General features: G+C 50.3%; 1 protein-coding gene across 2 annotated transcripts in view; it reads right to left on the bottom strand.

The window, feature by feature from the left end:
- Positions 1-14687: 14687 nt before the first annotated feature.
- PMEPA1 (prostate transmembrane protein, androgen induced 1) overlaps positions 14688-22572 on the bottom strand; it is a 32275-nt gene continuing 24390 nt past the window's right edge. The window contains exons 3-4 of one of the 2 annotated variants that reach the window (XM_015882069.3): positions 19210-19263; positions 14688-19111 (exon numbers count right to left, since the gene is read on the bottom strand). In XM_015882069.3, coding sequence (XP_015737555.2) covers positions 18563-19111; positions 19210-19263 — 603 coding nt within the window. In that variant the 3' untranslated portion in view covers positions 14688-18562. The remainder of the gene's footprint in view (positions 19112-19209; positions 19264-22572) is intronic. The other variant, XM_015882070.3, reaches the window with a different exon arrangement.

Below are 22572 nucleotides of genomic sequence, written 5' to 3'. Positions count from 1 at the left end.
AGACTTTAAAAAGATTTTTGCAGACATTTATTTTTGGCCGAATTATGATTGCTTGGAGGAAAAAGAAGCCACCATACAAATCCTGTTAGAGGCTTCAGCAGGAACTCACAAACCCATGCAGAACTGAGATAAGCTAAAAAAAGCAAGAGCATTCAGGAAGGGAAGACAGACCAGCCAGCCAAATGCAACTCTAATTCCAACCCGTGACAGACCCCTGGGGCAGCTCCAAAGCCACTTAGCACAGGCGTGGAGCAGGGCCAGGAGGAGATGCTGGCACCAAAAGAGCAGCTCTAGCAAGTCTAGTGCACAGCTCTGTGAGGGGACAGGCTTGGATGGGCTCAGACCCCAGCAGTGCACAGCTCCCACCTGCACAGTGCTCTGACCAACAGCCCTGGGGACAGCACTGGCCTCACACTCCCTGCACAGAAGAGCACATGCTGCGTGCCTCAGAAACCAGAGCAACAGCACATCTGTTAATGACTCAAAAACATACTGGCAGCGCTCAGCATCACTTGGCAGGGAAACCTGTATCAACTGTCTGCAGGCCAAGGTCTAAAGGGCAACCTGCCTCTGGAGGCAGCTGAAGCTCCGAGGAGTGGCATCGTGCAGCTGGTGGGTGCCCTCACAGCCCCCAGGGGTGCTGGTGCTGCTTCATGCCTTAAGTGTACCCCAGGAGGACCAGGGAGGAGAGTATGGAGCATCCTGGGAGGCGAGGGGCTGCATCCCCTCACAATGGATCTCAGTCCCGTGCAGGCTACAACACACACCACGATATCTAACAACTATCGTCTCTCTCCCGTATTGCAATAAGTTTAGGAAGCAGAAGCTGGAAGCTCCTTCTCTTCCTGTTGCTGGGGAGCAGTTCCCAGCCTCCTGGTCCAGGTGATGAGCTGCAGGTGCTGGGGATGCAGAGGAAGAGTGGGGAAGACAACTGTTTCCCAGACATTTATGGCATTAAGGGCTTATCTTGAACTACGAGTACAAACAGAAACTGTGTTGCACCTTAAATGTCACTGCTAGGCAGAAGGAGAGTCATGAATCTTTAGCAATCTTCACCAAACCATAATTTTCAGGCAGAAAACGAATATACATTGGAAGAAACACTCCAGCTGTGAGTCTCTTAGCAAAGCAATTAATGAAGGCAGAGCCTCATGGCCAATGCAGCCCGCTCTGTCCCAGGGCTGTTGAGCCCTTCTCCTGTTCCTCTTTCTCCCCATCACTCTGCTTATTCTTTGCTTCATTGTTAATCCTACCTAATTTAAAAATAGGAAATTGATTTCTTATGTATCCATTACAAATCAAATCATTTCTTTATTACAGCGAGGATCGTATTTCATAAGCAAGACACAGAAAATTAAAACCATGCCTGTTACTTTGATGAAATAAAGGAGAGAAATGCTGGAGGGAAGGCACTGACAGCTGGGGGCTGTCATGCAACCAGCGGTGCAGTTTAACTCTTTGCAGTACCCACAGCTCCTGCAGCTGCATTTTCCTCCCACAAGCTCCCAGTGGTGGTCCTAAGCATTCTATTACTGATAAAACTCCATCCGTAGTTGCTAACAGAGGGAGAGCAGCTCCTTGGAACAAAGCAGGGCAATGGCTTTGGTGCTGCAGATTATTTTGCTAACAGTTTTGCAGCGTGCCTGTGTGCCCAAGCAGATGTTTCCCAGCACTAACACCACTGACATTAGGTTCCAGACAGCACTGCTGCAGTGCACACAATACAGGAACCCACTCCCCAGCCCCGTGTTGGCACCACAGCCCTCACAGCACACACCATTCTGGCAGGCAGGAGAACCACCTTTGTCCGGGGACGGAGCTGGTCAGGACACACATGGGTTATGTCAGGACAGCAGGGCAGAGCCACGGCTTGTTAACATTGTGCTGTGACTTGGCACAGATGGGGAATTAAAACAAAATCTGTTGTATGCATCACCAGGGATTTATGGACTGCTCTATGAACCTCCCAGTGAAGAAGACAGGACATTGCTGCTCTGAGAACTAATCCAGATAAGCACTGTGGCTAGCAGGGCATTGCAACATCCAACCCAAAGTTCATCAGCTCCATCATTACCATGCTGATCTCCAGGCACTGCAGCCAAATAAACAAAGCCTCTAATTTCCCTATCAGAAAGGAAAAGATCAGCAATTCGTCTCCGCACAGTGTATTTTCAATAGTTATCAGTGCACTGTCCCTGAGGACAGGGGATGAGCAGAGCTGTCAGAACCACAGCAGACAAACTACATGAGAGAAAAGCGGCAGCAGGGGTTGTTGTGGAGCAGCAGCCCATCTCTGGGAGCACACCCATCTGAGCCAGAAATGATTTCCCTTCACTTTAGGATAAAACCTCCATCTTGAGGAAAGAAAGTAAACAAGAACCTGAACCACAGGCTGTGTCCATGCTCAGGGCTTTGCTAACTCTTTTTGGAAGCTAAGGCTGGTGATGCTGTCACACTGAAGCAATCCTTACCCCAGCAGCAAGGGCTGGAAACACTTCCACCTCACCCAGCCCTTCCCTTCCCTGGGAGTGGGCCAGGGCAGCACTTGCATCCTGACAGCAGGCAGCTGCACTTGCCAGTTTGTTACAAAGAGCTTCCGACGCAACCGGCCAAAAAGTCCTTCTAAAACTCTTCACGGTCCTTTCGTGCTGATGGTTCTCAGAACAGGAAAACAAGTTTTGTACATTGGTGGGAGCGGAGGAAATGGGCACCTTCCAGGAACACCCCACACTGGTCCTTCTGCCCCCCACCAAAGGGTCACCTAAAACCACATCCCTGGGAGAAGTGTGCTCTCTGCTCCTTGCTGCTGATCTCTACTGATCGCTGTGATGTGGAACCAACTTACAAAGATCCCAAGAAACAGACTGTGTAATTACTGCCATGCAGCTCCAAGACTGGCTGGAATGGCCCCTACCTCCCTCCCACCCCTCAAATATCAGGAACACAAAAACACACATTTGCAATCACACAACAGAACAGCCTCACCCCACTAATATTTTAATGGAACCACTGGATGCTTTCATTAGCTGCAGTTGACACTATGACAGCAACAATAACTGCCAGACAGAAATTGAGACAAGACACAGTAATTAGGTCAAACCTTCAGGATAGAGCTGTCATCACAAGACATAAATGTACACATCTTTCCCACTGTCAAAGCTCCATAAGCTGTCTTCTTGCTATGGACTCTCTACACAGGATAAAGACATGGAAGCAACGAGGGTCATTCTTCCTTTCGCCATTCTTCACAACTATCCTGCGTTTAATTGATCTGGATTAATTATTTAAGGTAAATTCATCTTTCCTGACCTAATGGCAGCATGTCGACTGATTAAGTTTACAAAGCCAGCAAAACGATCTGTGCAGTGAGACCAGCTCCCACAGTGTGTGTTACTGAGGACAAGGGATCCTGTGTCACTGCCAAGGACACAGCAGTGAGCACTGAGGTGTGCAGGGGTTCCTCTGGGAACATCTCTGGGGGGGCACAGGGGTGGATTGGGCTTTCCAGGAGATTCTGCTTCATTTTGCTGCTGAGCCTGTAAGTGGGAAAAGCGGTGCCCTATTCAGACTGGTAAGCAATGCGGCGAAATTAATTCCTGGAGTAACATTTGTACATCAGAAGGAAAAGATTTGTTTGGGTATCTGCAGCATTTCCCAGCTCTTCTGGCCAATTGCTAGGGCGGGTGCACAGATAAATGAGAACAATACAGTCCTCAGCATTCTGGCTGCAGGGAGCAATAGATAAGGCAGATAAGGCAGCAAGTGAAACTCTCCTGGCTGCAAACATAGCCCTGGGTAAAGGCTGCTCAGCCACAGCACAGATGTCACATTGGTTGCTAGCAATAACTGCACTTCCAGGCACAAACAGGACAGTAACTATCCATCCCCATGAGAAGTCTGTTGTACAGAGAGCCTGGAGCACTCCCCACAGCCAAATGAACCCAGGGGAGATCTTTCAGCATCAAGCCAAGGTCTCCAGCCCCAGGAAACAGTTGCTCCTGGGCTGGTCTGCCTGAGGATTAGAGCTGGGTGATCTCACAGAATGCAGAACAGAGAGAAACACGGGCACCAGAGATCGGCTCAAAGGCAGCACCACCCGCAGCTCCCCCCAAAACCCACCCCATCAGAGCTGGGGCTGCCACCAGGAGGAGGGGCACAAAGGCAGCACCCATCCCCACCAGCCCCAGTGTTCTTGGCCACTTTGGTGCTCTAACCCCAAACCCTTTGAGAAACAAGAACTTCCTTGCCATGCTGCTGCCAGAGGCTCCCAAACCATCTCCCCGCTCTTTAAACAGGGATCCACGGAGCCTTCATAAGGCCATATCACAAAAGCTAATGGAGGCTTTCTGCCCAGCTGTTGAGACTTTTACATCCCAGAAGTTCCTTCCCTGTACTTATTGCTGCTCCATTTTCTACCTCTGGGACCTGAGCCTGGATTAAAAACACCACGAAAGAATTCAGTCCTAGAAACAGCCAAACTTTGGTTTCCAATGAAACAAAACAAAAGGCTGCAATGAAGTAACCACCTCCGCAGCTCTACAGCCACGTACGTAGCTGTTACCAGTGGGACTGAGGGGAGATAAGAACACACCACCCCTCCAGAGGAAACATCCAAATCCAAATTGATTTTTCAGTGGTGTTTTCCACCACTCCAACTCCAGCAGAAATGGTAGAGAAGCCACATTAATAAAGATCTTTTAAGAAGGGACAGAAAAATTCCCCCTGTCTGTCAGGACAGCAGGAAGGCATTTCCTTCCTGGGCTTTGTCCTGAGCTGTTGGACAACCACAGCTCTCTGTCCATGAGCAGGGATGAAACCAGTGCAATGGGAGGCAGCTACAAGGTGGACCACACAGACATAACAAGCAGTTGTAGGAAGGAGGCAGCTCTACAACAAGTAGATTCACACCTGTGTGTTAAAGAACATGAGAATTCACAAAGCCCAAGACCTCTGTTTTCACAAGGGGGTGGGGTCACTGTGCAGCTCCCCCCGTCCCTGCTGGGCACAAACACTGAGGAATGTGGCTCCAGCTCAGTGCTGGTGTAACCTGTTTGCTCCACTCGCAGCTGGCCCTGTTGGCTGGACTTTGGCCTGAGAACATTCACTGCATGTATTAACCCAGCATCCAACAGAACAAACATTTCATTGTCAGGGTCTGCAGAGGTAACGGGGCCAGGTGAGGAGGGCTTTGCCCACACTGGAGCCCTTTGCTGCCATCAGTGTTAAGCCCTGGTGTCCTAAAGCAACCCCATAGAGCTGCCTCACATCTGGACAATGCCAAAGGTTTAGGGGAAACAAAAGTCACCTCAGGTGGCAGAGAGAGGCTGGTGGGTCTGTGCTTACTGCAACCAGGGACACACCTGTGGCCTACTCACACCTGAGACAAAGCACACAGCCCAGCTGGGCTCTGAAGTGGTGGAACTCCAGCTTACAACTCCAAACTCCTCAAGTGGGCTTGTTGATATAATACCATTTACATATTAATTACTGTAAGAGCAGGGCAACATCGCCTGCCTTCCTGCTCACCTCCTACCTCAAAAGCACAGAGCAGACACAGATTTCTATGTACTAAAAATGAAATAAATCTGGATGTCCTGCGCTATGACACATTGCAACAATTTCAGTATGCCTGCTGGAAGGCTGTTAGCTGTGTGCATATGAGATTATCAATTTCTCTTACCTTCATAAGCACCACGAGCCCTCTCAATACAGCAACTGCTGCAATGCTGATAGATCTGGGTGCCCCATATCCAGCCAGTGGAAGCACCAGGCAGCTCTCTTACATAATATACCCCTTCTGTTCCTGCAGACACCTGCCCCCCACAGGGCAGCTCCCTTTTTGTCTTTTATGGGGCAACGTGTGCGGCCCCCACGAGGAGTCCCCGCCCCCTCCAGGTGCATCTCATCAGCGTTAATGGGGCTGCCCCAGCCCCGCTCCCACCTGGCCCGGCAGAGAAGGGTAGAGAAAAGGGGGGATGTTCCAGCTGTAGGGAAGGGGAGGTGCCTTTCTCTTGGGGTTTGTCTGCGGGTCACGAGCAGCCATTGCACCCTGCAGGTTACCCTGAGCTGTGCTCGCAGTACATCGCTCTCTTCGAGTGTCCAACCCTCCCGGCCCCATCCGTGGCACCGCACGGTGCCCCTTCTCTCGCCCCCTCGTGGCAGTGGGAGCCCGGCACGGTCCGGAGCCGACGTCCCCTCGGCCCCACAGCATCAGGGGCTCTCCAGGCCCTACTGCTCAGCCTCAGCACCCACAGAACTCAGCCCCATCTCCCCCACTGTTTCTGTTTTTCCCGTCTCATTTGGGTTGAATGGTACAAAAGGAGCCCTTCTTCCAACCCCCTCCTCCCCCCCCCCTCCACCCATCTGGCAGGTCTGTGTTATTATTAAGACACTTGAGATTATGGTTGTCTGAAAGTTGAAAAATGACAGCAGAGAACCAGATGCTGCACACTGATGAATTACAAGGGCATTATGCAGAGGCAGCTGTGCCATATAAATGTTGGGGTTTTACGTGGTGCCATGATTTTCCATGTGGCATCGTATGGTTCCAGCATCTGGGCGTCACCGTCAGTGCCTCCCATATATTTTGCTGAGCACTGTCATTATGATAATGAAGAAATTGCAGCAGACGTTAATTGCTGTTCCTGCTGGCTATTGCGACAAGGGGAAGGCATGGAGCAGGCTGCGGGGTTCTCAGCTGGCGGGGGTGGGGGTTCTCACTCCCCCTTTGGCTTTCTCAGTAGCTAGGCAGAGTGTGACCATGGACTGTGTGTCCCCTCCTTGGTCTCCCTGTCCACTCCTCTGTTCCAGGTGAGTCTTTGCTCTATTGGCAGGACAACGTATCTTCAGTTTTCCAATTAGTTCTGAGTTTGGAAACAGTCAAATGATGGTTCTCCTTGGACTTAAATATCAGCGCTCACTATGGAGCTTGGTTTATTTGCCACAAGACTGTGTGTTTGGCATTTCTTCCCCTCCTGCAGCCCGGGAAAATCCAAATAGCATGCAGAGCTGCTCGTGCCTATAGGATGTGTGAGCTTCAGGTGTTGCCTTCTGCCAGTGTCCCCATGCAAAGGCTCAGGGAGCAAGTGATGAGCCATCTCCTCCATCCCCACACATGGATCCAGGAGCTGCCCCCAGGCTGTGGGTAAGGAACAGCCTCATGTCTCCAGGTCTGCTCACTGTCTGGGGTCCCCTGAGCACGCTGCAGGTGGCACTGGCAGCATATGAGGGGTGGCTGCTGAGGGGGCACCCTGGTGGCACTGCACCCTTAGGGAGGGGCCCCCACACACTGCTCAGCCCCATGCTGGGCCCTCCCTGCAGAGATAATCCTCAGTTCATTGGGAGTCTGAGGGACATTTTGGGCTGATGGCTTCATTCTGGGTGCGGGTTCTGGTGAGGGTGGCTGCCCAGCGATGCACAAAGCCTCTGGAATTCATCACTGGTGTTTCTTTGCTCTGCCAGCAGCTGGGATGGGCCGCATTGCTGTCCCCTGAGTCACTCCCCGATAACCATTTATTATCACAAAGCTTCATGGATGAAACATTGCTGCTCCTGTTCGCCCCCAGCCCAGTGGAAGGTGGCCTCATGGCATCACCATGACTCACAGCAGGAGCAGCGCCAGTGCTCCGATGGGCACAGAGCTGCACTGGGATGCTGCCTTATATAGGACATGGGACAGCAGGTGGGGACACCACCATGCCAGGCAGAAGTGACAGCAGCTCCTGTCAGCTTCCAGGAAAAAAAAGAAAAAAGAAAAAAAATGAGAGAGGAGGCCACCAGGCTTTAAAACTATGAGGAGATGGATGGAGCTGCTGGGGATGCATCACTCGCTGCTCAGGTGTGGATATCTGCACTCATTCCCCACTGTGCTCAGCAGCCATAGGGGCTCAGCTCTATGGGGGCCATAAAGAGAGCAGTGCCCAGAGCTTGAGTGATGCGCTGCCTGTGGTGAGAAGAAAAGGCCTGGGGGGACACAGAGGAGATTTTCCTGGAGGAGGGGGGAAAAAGGGAGAGGGAGGCCGCCTGTCTGAGCGCTTTGCTGCCTGGCACCTGTGTCCTGGGGCAGGCGGCCAAGCGCCAGGAGCAGGCATGGTGCCATGGCAGCAGATGGGCACAGAGCAGGCAGCTCTCGGCCTGGGGAGGGGGTGGCTGCTGAGGGCAGATTTCCCAGCTGAGAATGTCCAAACAGCTGCCAGTCTGGAGCATGTACACCTATAATTAAGGGGGTATGCGATTTCTAATCCAGCTCAAACGGAGCTGGATTAATTGGCAAACCTAAAAATAGCACCCATGACCATGTATGGCAAGCTTTTGTGTGCGGTTTAAATTAGGAAAGCGGGCTCTGTTCAGAGTAAGCTGGGAGAGACAGAGGCATCGCTCTGCACTGGGACAGCCTGCGAATGACAGGAGGAGCCCATGGCACAGCCGTGATCCTACAGCATCAGGAGCACAAGGGGCAGCACCCGTACCCCAGGAACTTCTGCGTATGGGGGAACAGGAGGTGCCCCCCATAGACACCAGCTCTTGGCTGCCTCCCCTCCCCATGCAGAGGTGCCTCTGACCCCCCTTTCCCAAACAGACCCCAGCGGCAGAGCAGACCCTGCTGACTGTGCTCCACCACCGCTGCCATCCTCCAACACCCTGCAGCCAGACTGCAAGGTTAAATTGCTTTTAATTTTTGTTTAATTATCTGCAGCGGCACAAATAACTAACAGTATCGATCTGAACTTGGCACACAAAGGCAGGTTTCAAATGGCAAAGCATATTATGGGATCGACTTATTAAATGTAGCTAATGAGCAAAATAACGATGCGGTGCCAAGCTGTAAGAGGTTAGACTTTAAAGTTGTCACAGTTCATAAGCAAGAAAGATTCAATCATATCCTTAATCAAATATTTATATGATAATGTGCCTTAATCAAAATAACAACAATTAATTTGGAGAGGAATATATCGCCTGCTTCCTGCTCCTGCGTTGTGGTGTTGTTGCAGTGGGCTCACAGAGCGCAGGTTTCCCTGCAGGTTAATGGGACCCATTTATTGCATGGTGGGACCCATTTATTGCATGGTGGGACCCATTTACTGCATGGTGGGACCCATTTATTGCATGGTGAGCCCATGCAGTGCTGGGGAGTCGATCAGAGCACTGTGACAGTGTCAGAGCTCTACCCATCCCTCCATGCCCTTGGCACGCACCTCCACACGCAGCCTGGTCGGCTCTTTCCCTCCCCTCATGCCGGCTGTCTGTGTGTGCACTTTTCACTCTCAGCCTCTTTCACACTTCATCAGAAGGCTGGAATTCTTTAAGCACCAACTTTGCCATTTCTGTTGGAGCCGAGATGAAAAGCTTTCAGCGAACCACCTCTGATTGGAATCACTTCTGCTGCCTTTGCTTTGGCCAGATGTTTCCTAATTACTTATCTGTCAAGTGTGTTTATTAACATACTTTTCCTCTAAATGAGAAAGCACAATGTTCTTGTTTAGTGTCTTTGCCTGAGTGATATAAGCCAGGCTAAGCTTCATCAAGGCCACATCTCATGCTCAAACATGCAACTCAACATCAAAAGTTTGATCTTTTTCCTATTCAGTGCAGCCTTTTTGTGACCAGCCTTAGCGGGAGCCACATGGTGCCGTGTAACCTGGATTTAGAACTCTTGTTTTGAAGGCTGGGTCCAAGCTGTGCAGCTTTCTCCTGGACCGAGGGTTTCATGCAGTAACTCATCAACCTGCTGCCATTACTCAGCTCAATGAAGACTTTGTCACATGGATGGACTTACTGAGCTGATGCTCTGCAGTGTGAGTGAGGGCTGCGGGGCCATCCAAAAGCAGCCCTGCCCACCCCAATGTCACCTCTCCCTCTGCAAGGAGTTGGAAATCCATCTGCACAGCAGAAAAGAAGCTAAAGCCATTCCCCATAGATTCTGCAGTCCAAGCACTGCTGCAGGTTATAGACCAATACCCAGAAAGGATTGAATCAACCCAAAAACAAATCCATAGATCATTTCTTTTTTTTCCAATAGCTTTTGCTGTCTTCGAGGCCAAGCAGCATTCTTTAATGGAAGAAGTGAGACTGGGCTGGTAAAGCTTCCCGAGGTCAAAGTTATTTGATAGCTAGTAATTCTCCATCAAAAGAGACAAAGTAAACCTCTGCTTCCAGCCTCACCACAGCAGCAGAAACACTTTGCCAGTGTATTTGTGACAAATTAATTATAGCAGTGGAAAATCTCAGTGGAAATGAATATTAAAAACAAAAACAACAACAACACAAAAACTTTTTTAGGCTGTTGACTTCAGGGAATGTATTTCTGGCTCCAAAGCTCTGTGTGTTCCTCATTAGCTCTCCCCCTCCTCCATCTCCTTTCAGAAATGATGAGAAATGGGCCAATTTTCAACCAGCCTGGGCTTCTGAGGCACAGAGTGGGTGATGCTGGGCTCTGTCTGGCACCCAGCAGTGGCTGTGGGGCAGGGCAACCCCCAGCACCACGCTGCCCTGCCAAGCCTGGCCCAGGAGTGCCCACAAGGGCTGCATCTCCATCCTCCATCCCTGCAGTGCCTCAGCTAACAGGCTGCTGCCTTGTTCACGGCCTCAAATTAATTAAGAAGTTGAATTAATAAGTAGCATGGGATGCTTAATTAATAATTAATTAATCCGTGGTTAATAAGGACATCAGGAATTAGCTCAGAAGGGAATTGTTTCAATAGATTGAGGTGAAATGAGGAGGTGAGAGCAGCAGCACCCAAAGCTGTGTGTGGTGCTGACCCCCATGGGTGATGCTCTGCAGAACCACGTCCTGGTGGTACTACATGGGGATGGGCTGTCCCCTCACTGAGAGCTCTGCTCCTGTTGGAGGGGGCAGAGGGAGGGGAGGAGAAGGGCATCAGACTGATGAGCAATAAAAGAAGGGAAGATCTGCTACTAAATACTTTCTAAACCCATCCTTTCCCTGCAATCATGGTGTGGTTGGGTTGAAAGGAACCTCACATGCCCCAGGCCCACCCCTGCCAAGGCCTGGCTGCCCCCCCAGCTCAGGCTGCCCTGTATCCATCCACAGCCTGGGGCACCTGCAGGGATGGGGCACCACAGCTCTGGGCAGTGCCTTGCTGCCCTCACATCTGACCTAAACCTCTCCTCTTTTAGTTTTAAAGCCATCCCCCTTGTCCCATCGCTATCAGAAAGTCGCTCCCCCTCCTGCTTGTAAGCTCCCCCAAGTACTGGAAGGCAATGTTGATGTTTTCTTCTCATTTTGATACAGTAAATGTCTTGTTTCTATATTAATATTGATCTCAAGGTGTGCATACATATGTATACACGCCGCGTTAAAAACACTCATGTTATCATGTAACATTTCGAATGCAGCTGAACCGAAGCAGGTGATTTCTCCTGATGGTTTGGTATGAAATTTCTCATCCACGAACCGCTCTGAAATCTCAAACAACACAAGAAGTCAGAGCTGCCATTTCCCACACAACAGATGCAACGCAACGGTGGAGGAAAAGCAGGTTTCAGTTATTTTTGTTGACGGTAACTTGTTGCTCACAGAAGGGTTCAGAGCAGATTTTGGGCGTACCAACAAAAATAAGGATAAAAAAAACGTCGCAGGGTGTAATTATTGTTGTTTTCATTTATAGTGCTGTCATTTCTGTTGCCTGAGCACATCCACTCGTAGTTCTCCCCTCACTTCCCCTTCCTTTAACCACGCAGTGTGTACAGCCTTCAAATGGCACCTGGCTCTGTGATGCCCTCGGTTGCAATCCTGGAGGCCCTTTGGGTGCTGTGGCTGCACTCAGGTGGCCCCAAATCCAACAGCAGTGCTCAGGATGAGCAACAAGCCATCACCTCCTCGGGGCAGCTTAACAACACGTTATGCTGAGCTGAGAGCACTCAGTCCCTCTTTCCCAGCGCTGCACTGCACCCAGTGCAGCCCACAGTGCTTACAGATGGGGGAGGGAGCAGAGCAGGGCTGAGCACACCACGCTCCCACCCACCCAAGCAGCTGGGAATTGCAAACATCATTACAAATTCCTGTCCAGTGAAAACTTCATTTACTCATCTAAAACAAATGCACGGGTGTCACCACAGCCAACAGGGGTAGGTCCTGTTTGGGAGCACAGCCATCCTGTTCAGGCCACGTGCACGCTGGCTGCCTTCGTGCCCTCTGTAAGAAGCAAGGGCTTGTAGTGGTGGAGGTCTGCAGCTCTGACACTTTTTATTCCCTTTTCTATAGGGAGGAGAGCTCAGTGCAGCTGTTCCTTGCCAGCACTGGCACACAGCACACAGCTGTGCTGACCTGACTGCATTGCCACGTCTCCCCAGCACCCCCTTCATCTCCCCTGGAAAGCACGAGCTGTGAATGACCATTCCTCTCATGCTGCCCTTGTGTGGGGGGTAATTGAATCAGGAAATAGGAAAAATGAGGCAGGAGAGCCGAGCTGTCATCGTACAGAAACAATTAAACGCATGAAATGTATCGTAATGATATAATTAAGGCAAAATTCTAATCTTCCATTAGCAGGGGCATGAAGTATTGTGAGCGCATTACAGCCAGCATCGCTGCAATGAGGGAACCTCTGTTACGTGGCTTTATTAAAAAGCATCAAAATAAAAGTGGATTATCGGATCCTCAGGAGAAGCTCTGATGCAAAATTCCTTTTGAACCAACCTTGATGACAACAGAATTCAGCTCAGCAAACAGAGGGGAGGAAACAGAGCCCCCCTCCCCATGCAGCCATGCAGCTCTTGGGTGGGAACTGCCTGAGGATGACCATGGTGTGCTGCCAGCTGCTGGAAGGGGCCTCGGCAATGGCACATGGATGGCTTCCTCCACATACATCCCCCACTCTGTGGGGAAAAGTCAATTAGCAAGAATCATTTGTTTTGGAATGCAGTGGTCGGAGGGAAGCATTAGTTCAGAAACATTAATTTCTGGACAAATGTTTACAATTAAAATGCACTTTTGATTCCACTCAAGTCTCACACTGCCATTGCCAGCTCAGCCAGGGCTGGAGAGCAGATGGGCATCTCCAGGAGATGCAGGAGGTGGGGGCACTGTGTGGGGGCACCAGGCAGTTCTGCAGCTGAACTGTGCTGCAGAACCAGCAGGGCAGCTCAGACAGCTCTGAATTGCACAGACTGGAGTTATAGAAACTTGTTTGGGCATTTACATTAAAGTCTATCCTGGAAAAGGTAAATAGGAGCCCAGCTTCTTGCCACTCTTACAACATTACAGTAAATGGGGTGATATTCAGTATTTCTTTGTGTGTAGGAAGCCCGCTGCTGGCCATCCTGCCCTGGTGCAGGAGGAGGAGGAAGCTCTCCAACCTCCTGTTTGCAGAGCAATAATCCAGAACAGGGCTCAGGGATCAGAAGGGAAGCACACAGCCCTCCTGCTGCTCCCTGGGCTGCTCTGTGCCCTCCCCAGCTTGTATTTAGCTCTGCCCTGCCTGAGCACTTTGGCCAGGGACACTGAGTCCTCCTACTTTGTCTGGAGTGAATGTGTGCTCATGGCATCACCCTGCATGATATGCATTCCGGCTTTGCCCCATCCATCCATCACCACAGTGGTCTCAGCAGTGATTCTCCAGCCCGGTCACATCCTGCAGCACAAGGCAGGAATTATTCCTTATTCTCTCTGGTCCAGCAGAACTGTCATTCAAAGATCCACCTGAGAGCAAAACCTCTGCCATGCGGAGGGGAAAGGCTTGGCTGGGCCACGGAGATCACATACACTGCTGTGGAGTTTGAAGTTTGGACACTTTGAAGTCAGAGTTTGTAGCTCTCAGTGAGCAGAGCCGGGAATGCTGCAATAAGGCTCAGTGCTGGGAGGGCAGGATGGAGCTGAATCCGATTCCTGAAGTCCTATTGAATTTGCAGCACTGAGATCTGTTTAAAACCAAAGCCTTCTCCCCTCGCAGTTCCCAAACTCTCAGAATTGTTTCTTGTGCTAACGGCAACAACAACAAAAAGTTATAAATAAGCTTTTGCCATCAGCCGTGCTGCAGTGTCCCTGCCTCACCCCAGCAGTGCACGAAGGCAGCTTAGGAACAGCACTGTGCCCATTCCCACGCGCTGCGCTGGTTGGGTTCTTTTGCTTTTTCATTTAAAAACAAAATCCCCTTTGGAAAAGGTGGTTTTATCTGGGTTCCCATTTTCTGTGGGAAGACACTGATTTCAGCCAAAAATGGGGAAAAAAACAACCATCATTTCAAAAGGGTGATTGGAAACCAAAGCTGTTACAAAGCTCCCTTTGTAATGGCTCCCTGAGACATCAGTGTGGGGTCAGGGCTGAGTGCCTGGCCCTACAGGTGGTGGAGCTGCTCTGTGCCACACACACGGGTTGGGATGCACACACCGCTCCCAGCACCAGCACCAGGACGGCCTTCCCTGCAGAGCCCTGCTTTGGGATAAAGCATTGCATGGACAGCAAGTGCACATAGCTCCAGCACTCGTGTAAGCTGCTCAATTGCTAAAAGAAGGGAGCAGGTTTCTGCTCATTTACAGCAAGATTTAGAGAGAAAAAGGCTGACAGCCAGTGTGTGATACAGGGACCAAATGCTGGCACACAGAGCACAAAAATACCCTGAAAACATTCCTTTTCCAAAACTTGCAAAAGAAAATGGGAAGAGCTCCTTAAACGACGCTGAGTTGGCAAACTCTGGTTTTAAGGTAACAAAGTGAAAGCTGAAGGCAAATTGTCCAAAGTATTGTAAAATTTATTGTATAAGTATTGCAGCTTTTAGAATGACATATAATTGCCACTATTGGTTACTGTTACACAATAAGCGTTTACAACAGAATCTTGTAAATTGGCATCAGAGTACATATTCATACTAAACCAGCAAAGTATAGGTAAGTACTGCATTGCGTGTGCGCTCAATAGTTTACATAAGTTTAAACTTGAACAGAACTCGGGATACAGGACTGCCCGTAACAAACTCCAAAGCCAAAGCAATGCGACTGGAAGGCTGAGGAAAGATGAATACAGTGAGGTGTGGCTGTAAGGCAGGCAAACCAGGACTGCAACGCTGCCCCTTATGGGATTCTATAGCACGGCAGCAATTTGAAGTGCCGTTTCTGGACAATGTTTTTGGTTTATGGTAGCGTTGTGTTGTACATAGAGGATGTATGATTGAAACAGAGAAAGGGATTATGAATTCATTCTGTCCTCAGCCAGCACTGCTGGTGCTACACACCTAGAGGCAGTCCTTGTTGGATCCTTACTGAAAACATTGGGCTTCTATTTCTCTCACCCAGCAGTTAGTGCAATGTAGAGGTTGTACACACATACAGAAAGTGAGTGCTCCAGAAATCAGATGGATTTCCATATACCCCCAGTTAAGGTACCTCAGTGAGGCTGTCTCGCACCAGCAGGCTGTGGATGGGACTGAAGCCCCAGTGAAACACACTGCTCCTTGCCAGCCTCATTGAGAAAGCCACGTTCATTCTGGTGGCACACTCAGGATGCTGTTTGCCATACTGTACCCTAAAGAGATCCCTCAGATTAACGACCCCTTCTAAGGCCAACACGATTCCTACAGCTTTGAGCAAAAAGGCTGAGCTGAGCACTGGCAATGCCTTATTTCTCCTGCTTTTGTCACAGTAGGTCACTGCTGCAGCTGCGGGACCTGAGAGCAGCCGTGGGCAGGTCCTGCATAGAGACCAAAGGGAGACAGAGTGTGCAGCCAGCACCTGGCCATGGAGGGGCTGGGGGGTGGGAGACGTGGACCCCGAGGCAAAAATAACATTAAATAGCAATAATAAGGACAACAATAATAAAGAATCATCATAATAATTAAAAAGTGTTATTTCTAAACATCCATTCAGAACTTGGGAGTTGATCTGAGCCCCAGATCTGGTCCTGCATTGGAAACACAAGGTGTGCAGGACTGCAGGATGCAGAAAGGAGCCGGGCACAAGGGGACAAGTTGGCTGTGCTGAGCTGAGCTGGGCTGCCCTGGGGCTGGGGGAGCCCACAGCAGCTCCAGGGGTGTGTGGGACATGGGCTGATGGCAGTGCTGCAATGGCAGCTGTAAGCTCATTCCATGCCCCACATGGCAAAGGAAAGTGGAGCCAGTAACTCAGCAAAGGGGTCAAGGAGCTGTGGGATGCTCGGGGTGAGGTCTGTGAAACTGAAGTTTGCATTGGGAAAGGATGGGGAGGGAAAAGGGAGAAGGAGTTGAAATGCCAAGGACTGATGGAAGACCCGGAGCTGCTCTGACTGCACAATGCCAACACGGCACCGCTTGGTGCCCACTGCCCCAACAGCATCACTAAGAACCCCTGCCTGCCTCGGCTGCTCCACGTGGGACCATGATCCACATCGCAGCCCACACCCGCTGAGGTAACCATTTGGTTTTTGTAGCAAACACACGAGATAAGCTCAGAGAACAGAACACCTCCCGGAAACAAAACCCAACCACACTATGCACGCGTTCTGGCTCAAGAGGGCAGCAGACATTACAGATGTCTTTTGGTTGGTACCTCAAGTCCAACAGCTGCTGGGATTCCTGACCCGTGCCATGGGCAGGAGTCCCCAGGTGACCCAGGCAGCATCCATAACCCATGGGGGGGCAGCTGCCCTGTGCAAGGCGTGCAGAGCAGCACTGCTGGGTGGCAATGCCCAGGATTTCCTTCTCCCCTCTTGCAAAAGGGAGTGATGCCGCTTCGTTCATAAGGCACTAAATAGATATGTTACATAGAGATTCGTTTGTATAAACTCACTTTGCGCCTTCCTGACACACTCGAGTCACTCCTTCACATTTCTGGTTGCTTCTTTTGTGGTTTTGCACGGCTGTAAAGCTGGGAGGACCCCGAGAGCTGCAGAAAAGTGCTCAGAAGGACTGAGAGAATACAGGATTTAGAACAAAAAAGCAAAAAGAAAATAATCAAACTTCAAGTTCAGCTATTCTCCATCTTCATCAACACGTATATAAATACCGTTCAAATGGCCACAACTTCACAACTGTTCTCACATATTTCTCTTTTTCAAGTAATAGAAGAGTTGCTTAACAACAACTTATTGCCTTTTATGTCTTCCACCTTTCTCACTGCTGGGCAACGGCCCCACACCTCCCAGCACTGACACTGCAGCACAGAGCACAGCGGGACGGACGGCTCGCGGAGCTGAGCTGAGCGCAGCACGGATCTTCCCAAGAGGTGAAGGGGTTTTGCTTCTAAAGCACTGAGCCTATCCGGTTAGCTTTTAATTGACCCATCACAGGAACAGGCTCGTTCCCAGCTCACACCTCACACCTGTCTAGTAGGGCTAAGAAAGCAAAAAACAGAGCTGATGGGTGCTGGGAGCAGAGCGCGGCCCCACACAGCACAGCGGTGCAGCAGCCCTGCAGCTGCACTCCAGGTCTGGCTTTGGGGTGAGGGGGTTGAGGTGGGCACAGCCGCTCTGCTGCTTCCACACCTACACGCAGGGCCCTCCAGGCTGAGCATGGAAAGAAATAAACCAAAAACCACTTTGTTCCTTCAGACACAGAAGTTTATTCTCATCCCCGCTGCCGCCATCCCCCCCGGAAAGTTTGAGGTTGTCCAAAAAATAAAAATAAAAAAAATAATAAAGAAAAAAATCAAGTAATTTCTGCCTGCTTTGCCCCCCCAACCCCTCCCAACCCCCCTAGCCCGGCTGCACAGCCCTGCAGCACCCACAGCCCCACTCACTGCTCCTCCATGGACAAACATCCCTTAACAACTGCATGGTAGACATGATAGAGGCTCTGACCAACACAAGCACTGACATATTTATATTAAAAAATAGTGCAAAAATCTCAACATTTATATAAATAACTCTTAAACCCCTGCTTTTGATTTCCTTTTTTTTTTTGTTCTTTTTTTTTGTTTTTTTTTTGTGGTTATTTTTTTGTCCGTCTCTTTTTCACGTCGCCATCCACGCGCTTTGAGTCGGCACCCAAAAAACGGCCATTTCTCTTCTAGTTCAGAAAACAACTATTTTTTTTTTTGTATGGGTTTTTTTTGTGTGGTTTTTTTTTTTTTTTGAATAGGCCTCTTCTAATACAAAAATACTCCAGCTCCGTCCACATACCGCTCTTCTCTTCTTCTTAATATATATTTATATATTTATATTGCAGATCTTTAAACAAAACGTTTTTGTGGTTTTTGTTTTTTTTTTCTTTTTGTTTCTTTTTTTTTGTTTTTCTGTGCAAATATTTTGTCTTTAAAGTTAAGTGAAGGAATCAAACGAAACCAGACCAGCATTCACACACAGCTCAACTACAACAGAAACCAAACGACAACAACAACAACAACAGAAAAAAAAAGGGCTACCCTTGTTTTCTTTTTCCTCTTTAAACGCCAAAGACAGCTCAACGAAGAAACGCTTCTGCAAGCTTTGTGGGCTTGTGCATTCAGACCAGACATCACAGGTAAATATTTATACATGGAGAGATGGGGAAGGGCGTTAGTTTTTCTTTCCTTTGCTCATCTTGTTCAGCTCCCAGTCCCTCTCCTTCTTCCTTTTCACCACAAGTGCAGACTGTTCCACTCCCTTGGCTTTGTTTTTTCTCCTTTTTTCTTTCCCCCCCACTCCCCCTTTATATTTTTAAAACGGGTGCCCTTTCTGTTTCTCCTTCTCTTTGTTCCACGCCGTTGTGCTCTCAAGGCCATTGATTTGTGAGGGATGGAGTCTGCTGCCCTCCAGCAGTGAGGGCACCCCACTGTTGTTCTGCTGGTGCTGATAGAACGTGGCTCCGGGGTAGTGCCCGATCACCTCACTGTATGTGGGGGGCGGTCCCTCCATCCTGCCATTGCTCCCATAGCAGGTCGCGCTGATGCCAGAGTTACTGCTGGGGGGGCACGGCCCCCCGTACACCGAGTTATCTATCAAGTCACTGTCGAAGATGGTTCTGTTGGGGGGTGCGCGCACCGACTCCCTGTTGAGCTCCATTTGCTGCTCGGGGTCGCGCAGCTGCAGCGTGCAGGGTCCCTGGTACGGGGGGGGCTCCTCGCCGTCCGACAGCGAGATGGTGGGGGGCAGGTCGATCTCGTGCTGCAGATAGGGGTAGGTGGGCTGGAACCTGTTGAAGCGGTCCCGCTGCAGGAAGGACGGCACCGCCAGGCGCTCGCTGGGCCGCGGGGTGTAGATCTGCTGCTGGAGGGGAGAGAAAGAGACAAGAAGGGATGGCAGGATATGAGGTGCTGCCCTGGGGTGTGGGGACCGGCGGCACTCAGAGCCCGGGCTGTCCTCACCTCGGCCATCCCGCTCCCTGACACAGTGCTTTCCGACGGCCACAGGCTGCCCTCCTGCATTGGGAAGGAGAAGAGAGGTCGGCGTCAGTACAGCCAGGCAGGGCCCCCCCTGAACCCACTTTCCCCCACCCTGGGAGGAATGGGAATGCTGCTTTTGGAACGCCGCTCCAAGCTGGGCTTCCCTCCCTTCCCATCCCATTTAGATTTGATAAATCAGAATGAACGGGGAGTAACAGCAGCAAACAGCTTTCTCCAGGCTGCAGGCCTCCTCCTCCCAGCCATGCCCGCCCCGTGGGTTCCTCTCCCGACCCCAGCAGTGTTTTTCAATAGGTGATTCATGAGCCATGGGTGATTCACAAGATATCAGCAAATGCTCCATGAAATAATGGCAAGATTGAGAAAAACAGAAAACCTCACACCCACATTCTGATGCAAGCAATCAAGAAAACCATGGGAAAATAAAGGCAGTTAAATGAATACTGAAGTTTAATCTCAACTTGGCTATAAAAAATACATCCCTAGCACCACAATGGTTCTACAGTATTTATTCCCCAGAGGGATCAATGGCCCCTGGTTACAAAGACCGAGGAGCTGAGGCTCTGTTCCTCTGGGTACCAACCCCAGTGCTGCAGCCTGCACCTGGGAGCCCACAGCCCCTGCAAGGAATACGCACAGCCTCCCCAAATGGCCTTACAGCCCACCATCAAAACCAACAAACAAACACTCTTTCCATTGGTTGCTGATACTGTGAGCACACCATTCACTTTTACATTTCTGCCCCAGGACCTGAAGTATTTAAATATACATATTGCAACACTGCTCCAGGAGAGAGAGCTGGAGGAAAACAAGCCTGGAGGGCTCATAAATCCACCTCTGCTGGCTGGCACTTCCCAGCTGTGTGCAGGTGAAGCTTTGGGGCTGGCACAGTCAGACACCAGTGGGAAAAAAAACCTGCCAAGCCCCCCTTTGTATTTCCCTTTTAGGATGAAGTGTCCCAAAAGGTCACTCTCCACCTCATCCTGGGGATGCCCAGGGGTTTCAGCTGTCTGGCAGCAGCCTGCCCCTCGCCCAGCCCTTCAGAGCCATTCCAGCCCTACAGAGCACCCTGCAGTGCTCACCTGCTGCCCCGAACACAGAGTAAGCCCCATGTTAACATTTTCCCCTTTTCTTCGTTTTCCCCAGCTCTGTGACACATTTCTCCCTGGGTATGCAGCCCCATCAAACCGTTTCTGGAATAACTGCACATCTACCTCAGAGTGATCCTGCTTGCAGCACAAGGAAAATGGTGACCTATACCAAAAGGAGATGCCCCAATATCTCCCCCTGCTCAGAGCCCCACTCCGGCTGCAGCCCGCAGTGCCGGCCCTGTGCTGGGCAAGGCAGCAGCATCACACTGCACAGCCCCAGGATGCACACAGCTGTTTACACAGGCACCGACTGTTTAGTCTGGGCTGCTCTAAGCGTACTCCTTGCCTGCAGGCACCGTCTGCATTCAAATTCCCCCAGCAGCACGAGCTGCAGGCAGCAGGGCAAAGCCAGGTCAAGCGGGTGCTCAGTGCCATGCTGGCCTCCTGCGCTCTAAAGAGCCCCTGTCTCATCTTCCTGAGTCAACAGCAGGATGAAAACCACCAGAAACCAACAGCCAGAGGTGGGCAAACCCACAGACATAGAGTGTGTCTGTTCTCAGCCCTGGTGCTGCTGATGAACCCCACCTGGGGCCTGAATTCATCTCTGCAATGGCTGCGCCCCCAAGGCTTTATTTTCTCAGAATGGAAGTTGGGTCTGATGAGCAACTTGGCTGTGAAAGCCCCTTTAAGTATCCCAGGATTCACTTTGGAACCTCAAGACTTCGTTCTGATTTCATTTTACAGCATGTTTGACTTCACAGAACCTCTTGCTTTAGTTATGTCAGAGCATTTCCACTGCCGAGCAGAGCGACACAGATTAAGTTTCTGAGCTGTATTTCCCATTCTGTCTTAGGGGAGGGCCTCTATGCTCCAAAGATGCAGGGACAGGGCCATTCTTTTTCAATAAGAATCCATGTATTTTCAGTCACATTTCTTCAAGAAAAAATAAAGGTACCTGCTACAAGGGGACAGTTTAAGAAGCAGAACAGATAGGACTGTGATGCGCAAACAGGTGCAGCAAAGCAGGCACTCCTTGCTAGCATTAACCACATTAAAAACAAACCACCTTCAGGGAAATGAATTTCTCCTTCAGTTGTAATTTTTGAGCTGCAAGAACTAAAAAAGACGACTGCAGCACATCTTGCAGCACTCTGACCATGGGATGAACTACTTTAATATTTTAAAAGATGAAAAGCGTGTTTGTAGCTCCAGTGCCTGTCTGGTCACGACAGCAAAATGAAGTTTGAGATGTAAAAAGCCCAACACCAGTTCAATGCAAGTTTAATGGCTCACACAAGCCGGTTCTGAGCTGAGTGCAGCCGCTGCCGCACGGCGCACAGTCAGACTGCAGCAGCTCTCCCCAGGAAGGTGCGCTGTGCTGAATCCCAGATGAGCTGCCTTGAAGGTCATTATCACAGCTGATGCTACTGTGAGATCTCCAGGGCTTCTTGTGCCTCCAGGGGAGCTCTGGGGACTTGCAGGAACTCATCACCTCACCTTGCTGTGTCAGGGCAGGGAAGGGGCAAGAGAAGAGGGAGACCAATAATTGCCCCAAATGGGGGTTGCAGAAAGGTGCAAAAGGTTCCGTGCCCTCATGGAGGTCTGGCAGCCGTCTCTTTCCACATTAGCCTCCCTTCTTCTTCTTAAAGAAAATAAAAATAGCCAACCTGAAAAAGGCTTGTCCTGACGTACAGTCTGCTGACACGATGCAGAGTGCTTTGGTTGAGCTTGGGGCACCCGCAGCATTCCTTCCCAACAGGCATCTTCCTCCAGCAGGAGCAGCACGGTGCAGGGACAGCAGTGTGATGGGTATGGCAGGCTGTGCAGCCTTCAGCAGTGCTGTGCTTATTAAACCTGATGGCAGAGCTCTGCTCTCTTAAAATGAAATAAAAACCAGTACAGTACTTGATCGTTTTCCTGGTTCTGCTAGAAGGGAACGCAGCCCTGCAGAGGCCAGCACAAGGCAGCAGTGCCTGCTCAGCCTGCCCTGCACACCTGGAGATAAGAGCAGTGACCTCAAGAAAGCCCCACTGTTTAAAGAACTTTAAGATTTTTCAGGGTGAATGATGCAAAAATCCATCAGCACAAGGTATCCCTGCACAGGGTTATGTAGGCAGCACTGAGCATGCTTACCCTCCATTGAATTGTTGTGTCTTTTCTCTGTAGGTTCCTGTAAATGAGCTGCTGCATCTCACGAACCCTTCAGCTCTGCATTGACCAGCACCTGCCATAGGCT

The sequence above is a fragment of the Coturnix japonica genome, chromosome 19 (genome assembly GCF_054131305.1).
Source record: "Coturnix japonica strain WE chromosome 19, WE-NBRP24, whole genome shotgun sequence".
In the NCBI taxonomy this organism is placed as follows: Eukaryota; Metazoa; Chordata; class Aves; order Galliformes; family Phasianidae; genus Coturnix; species Coturnix japonica.
The sequence above is the reverse complement of the archived record's forward strand: the minus strand, read 5'-3'. Positions and strand labels throughout refer to the sequence as shown.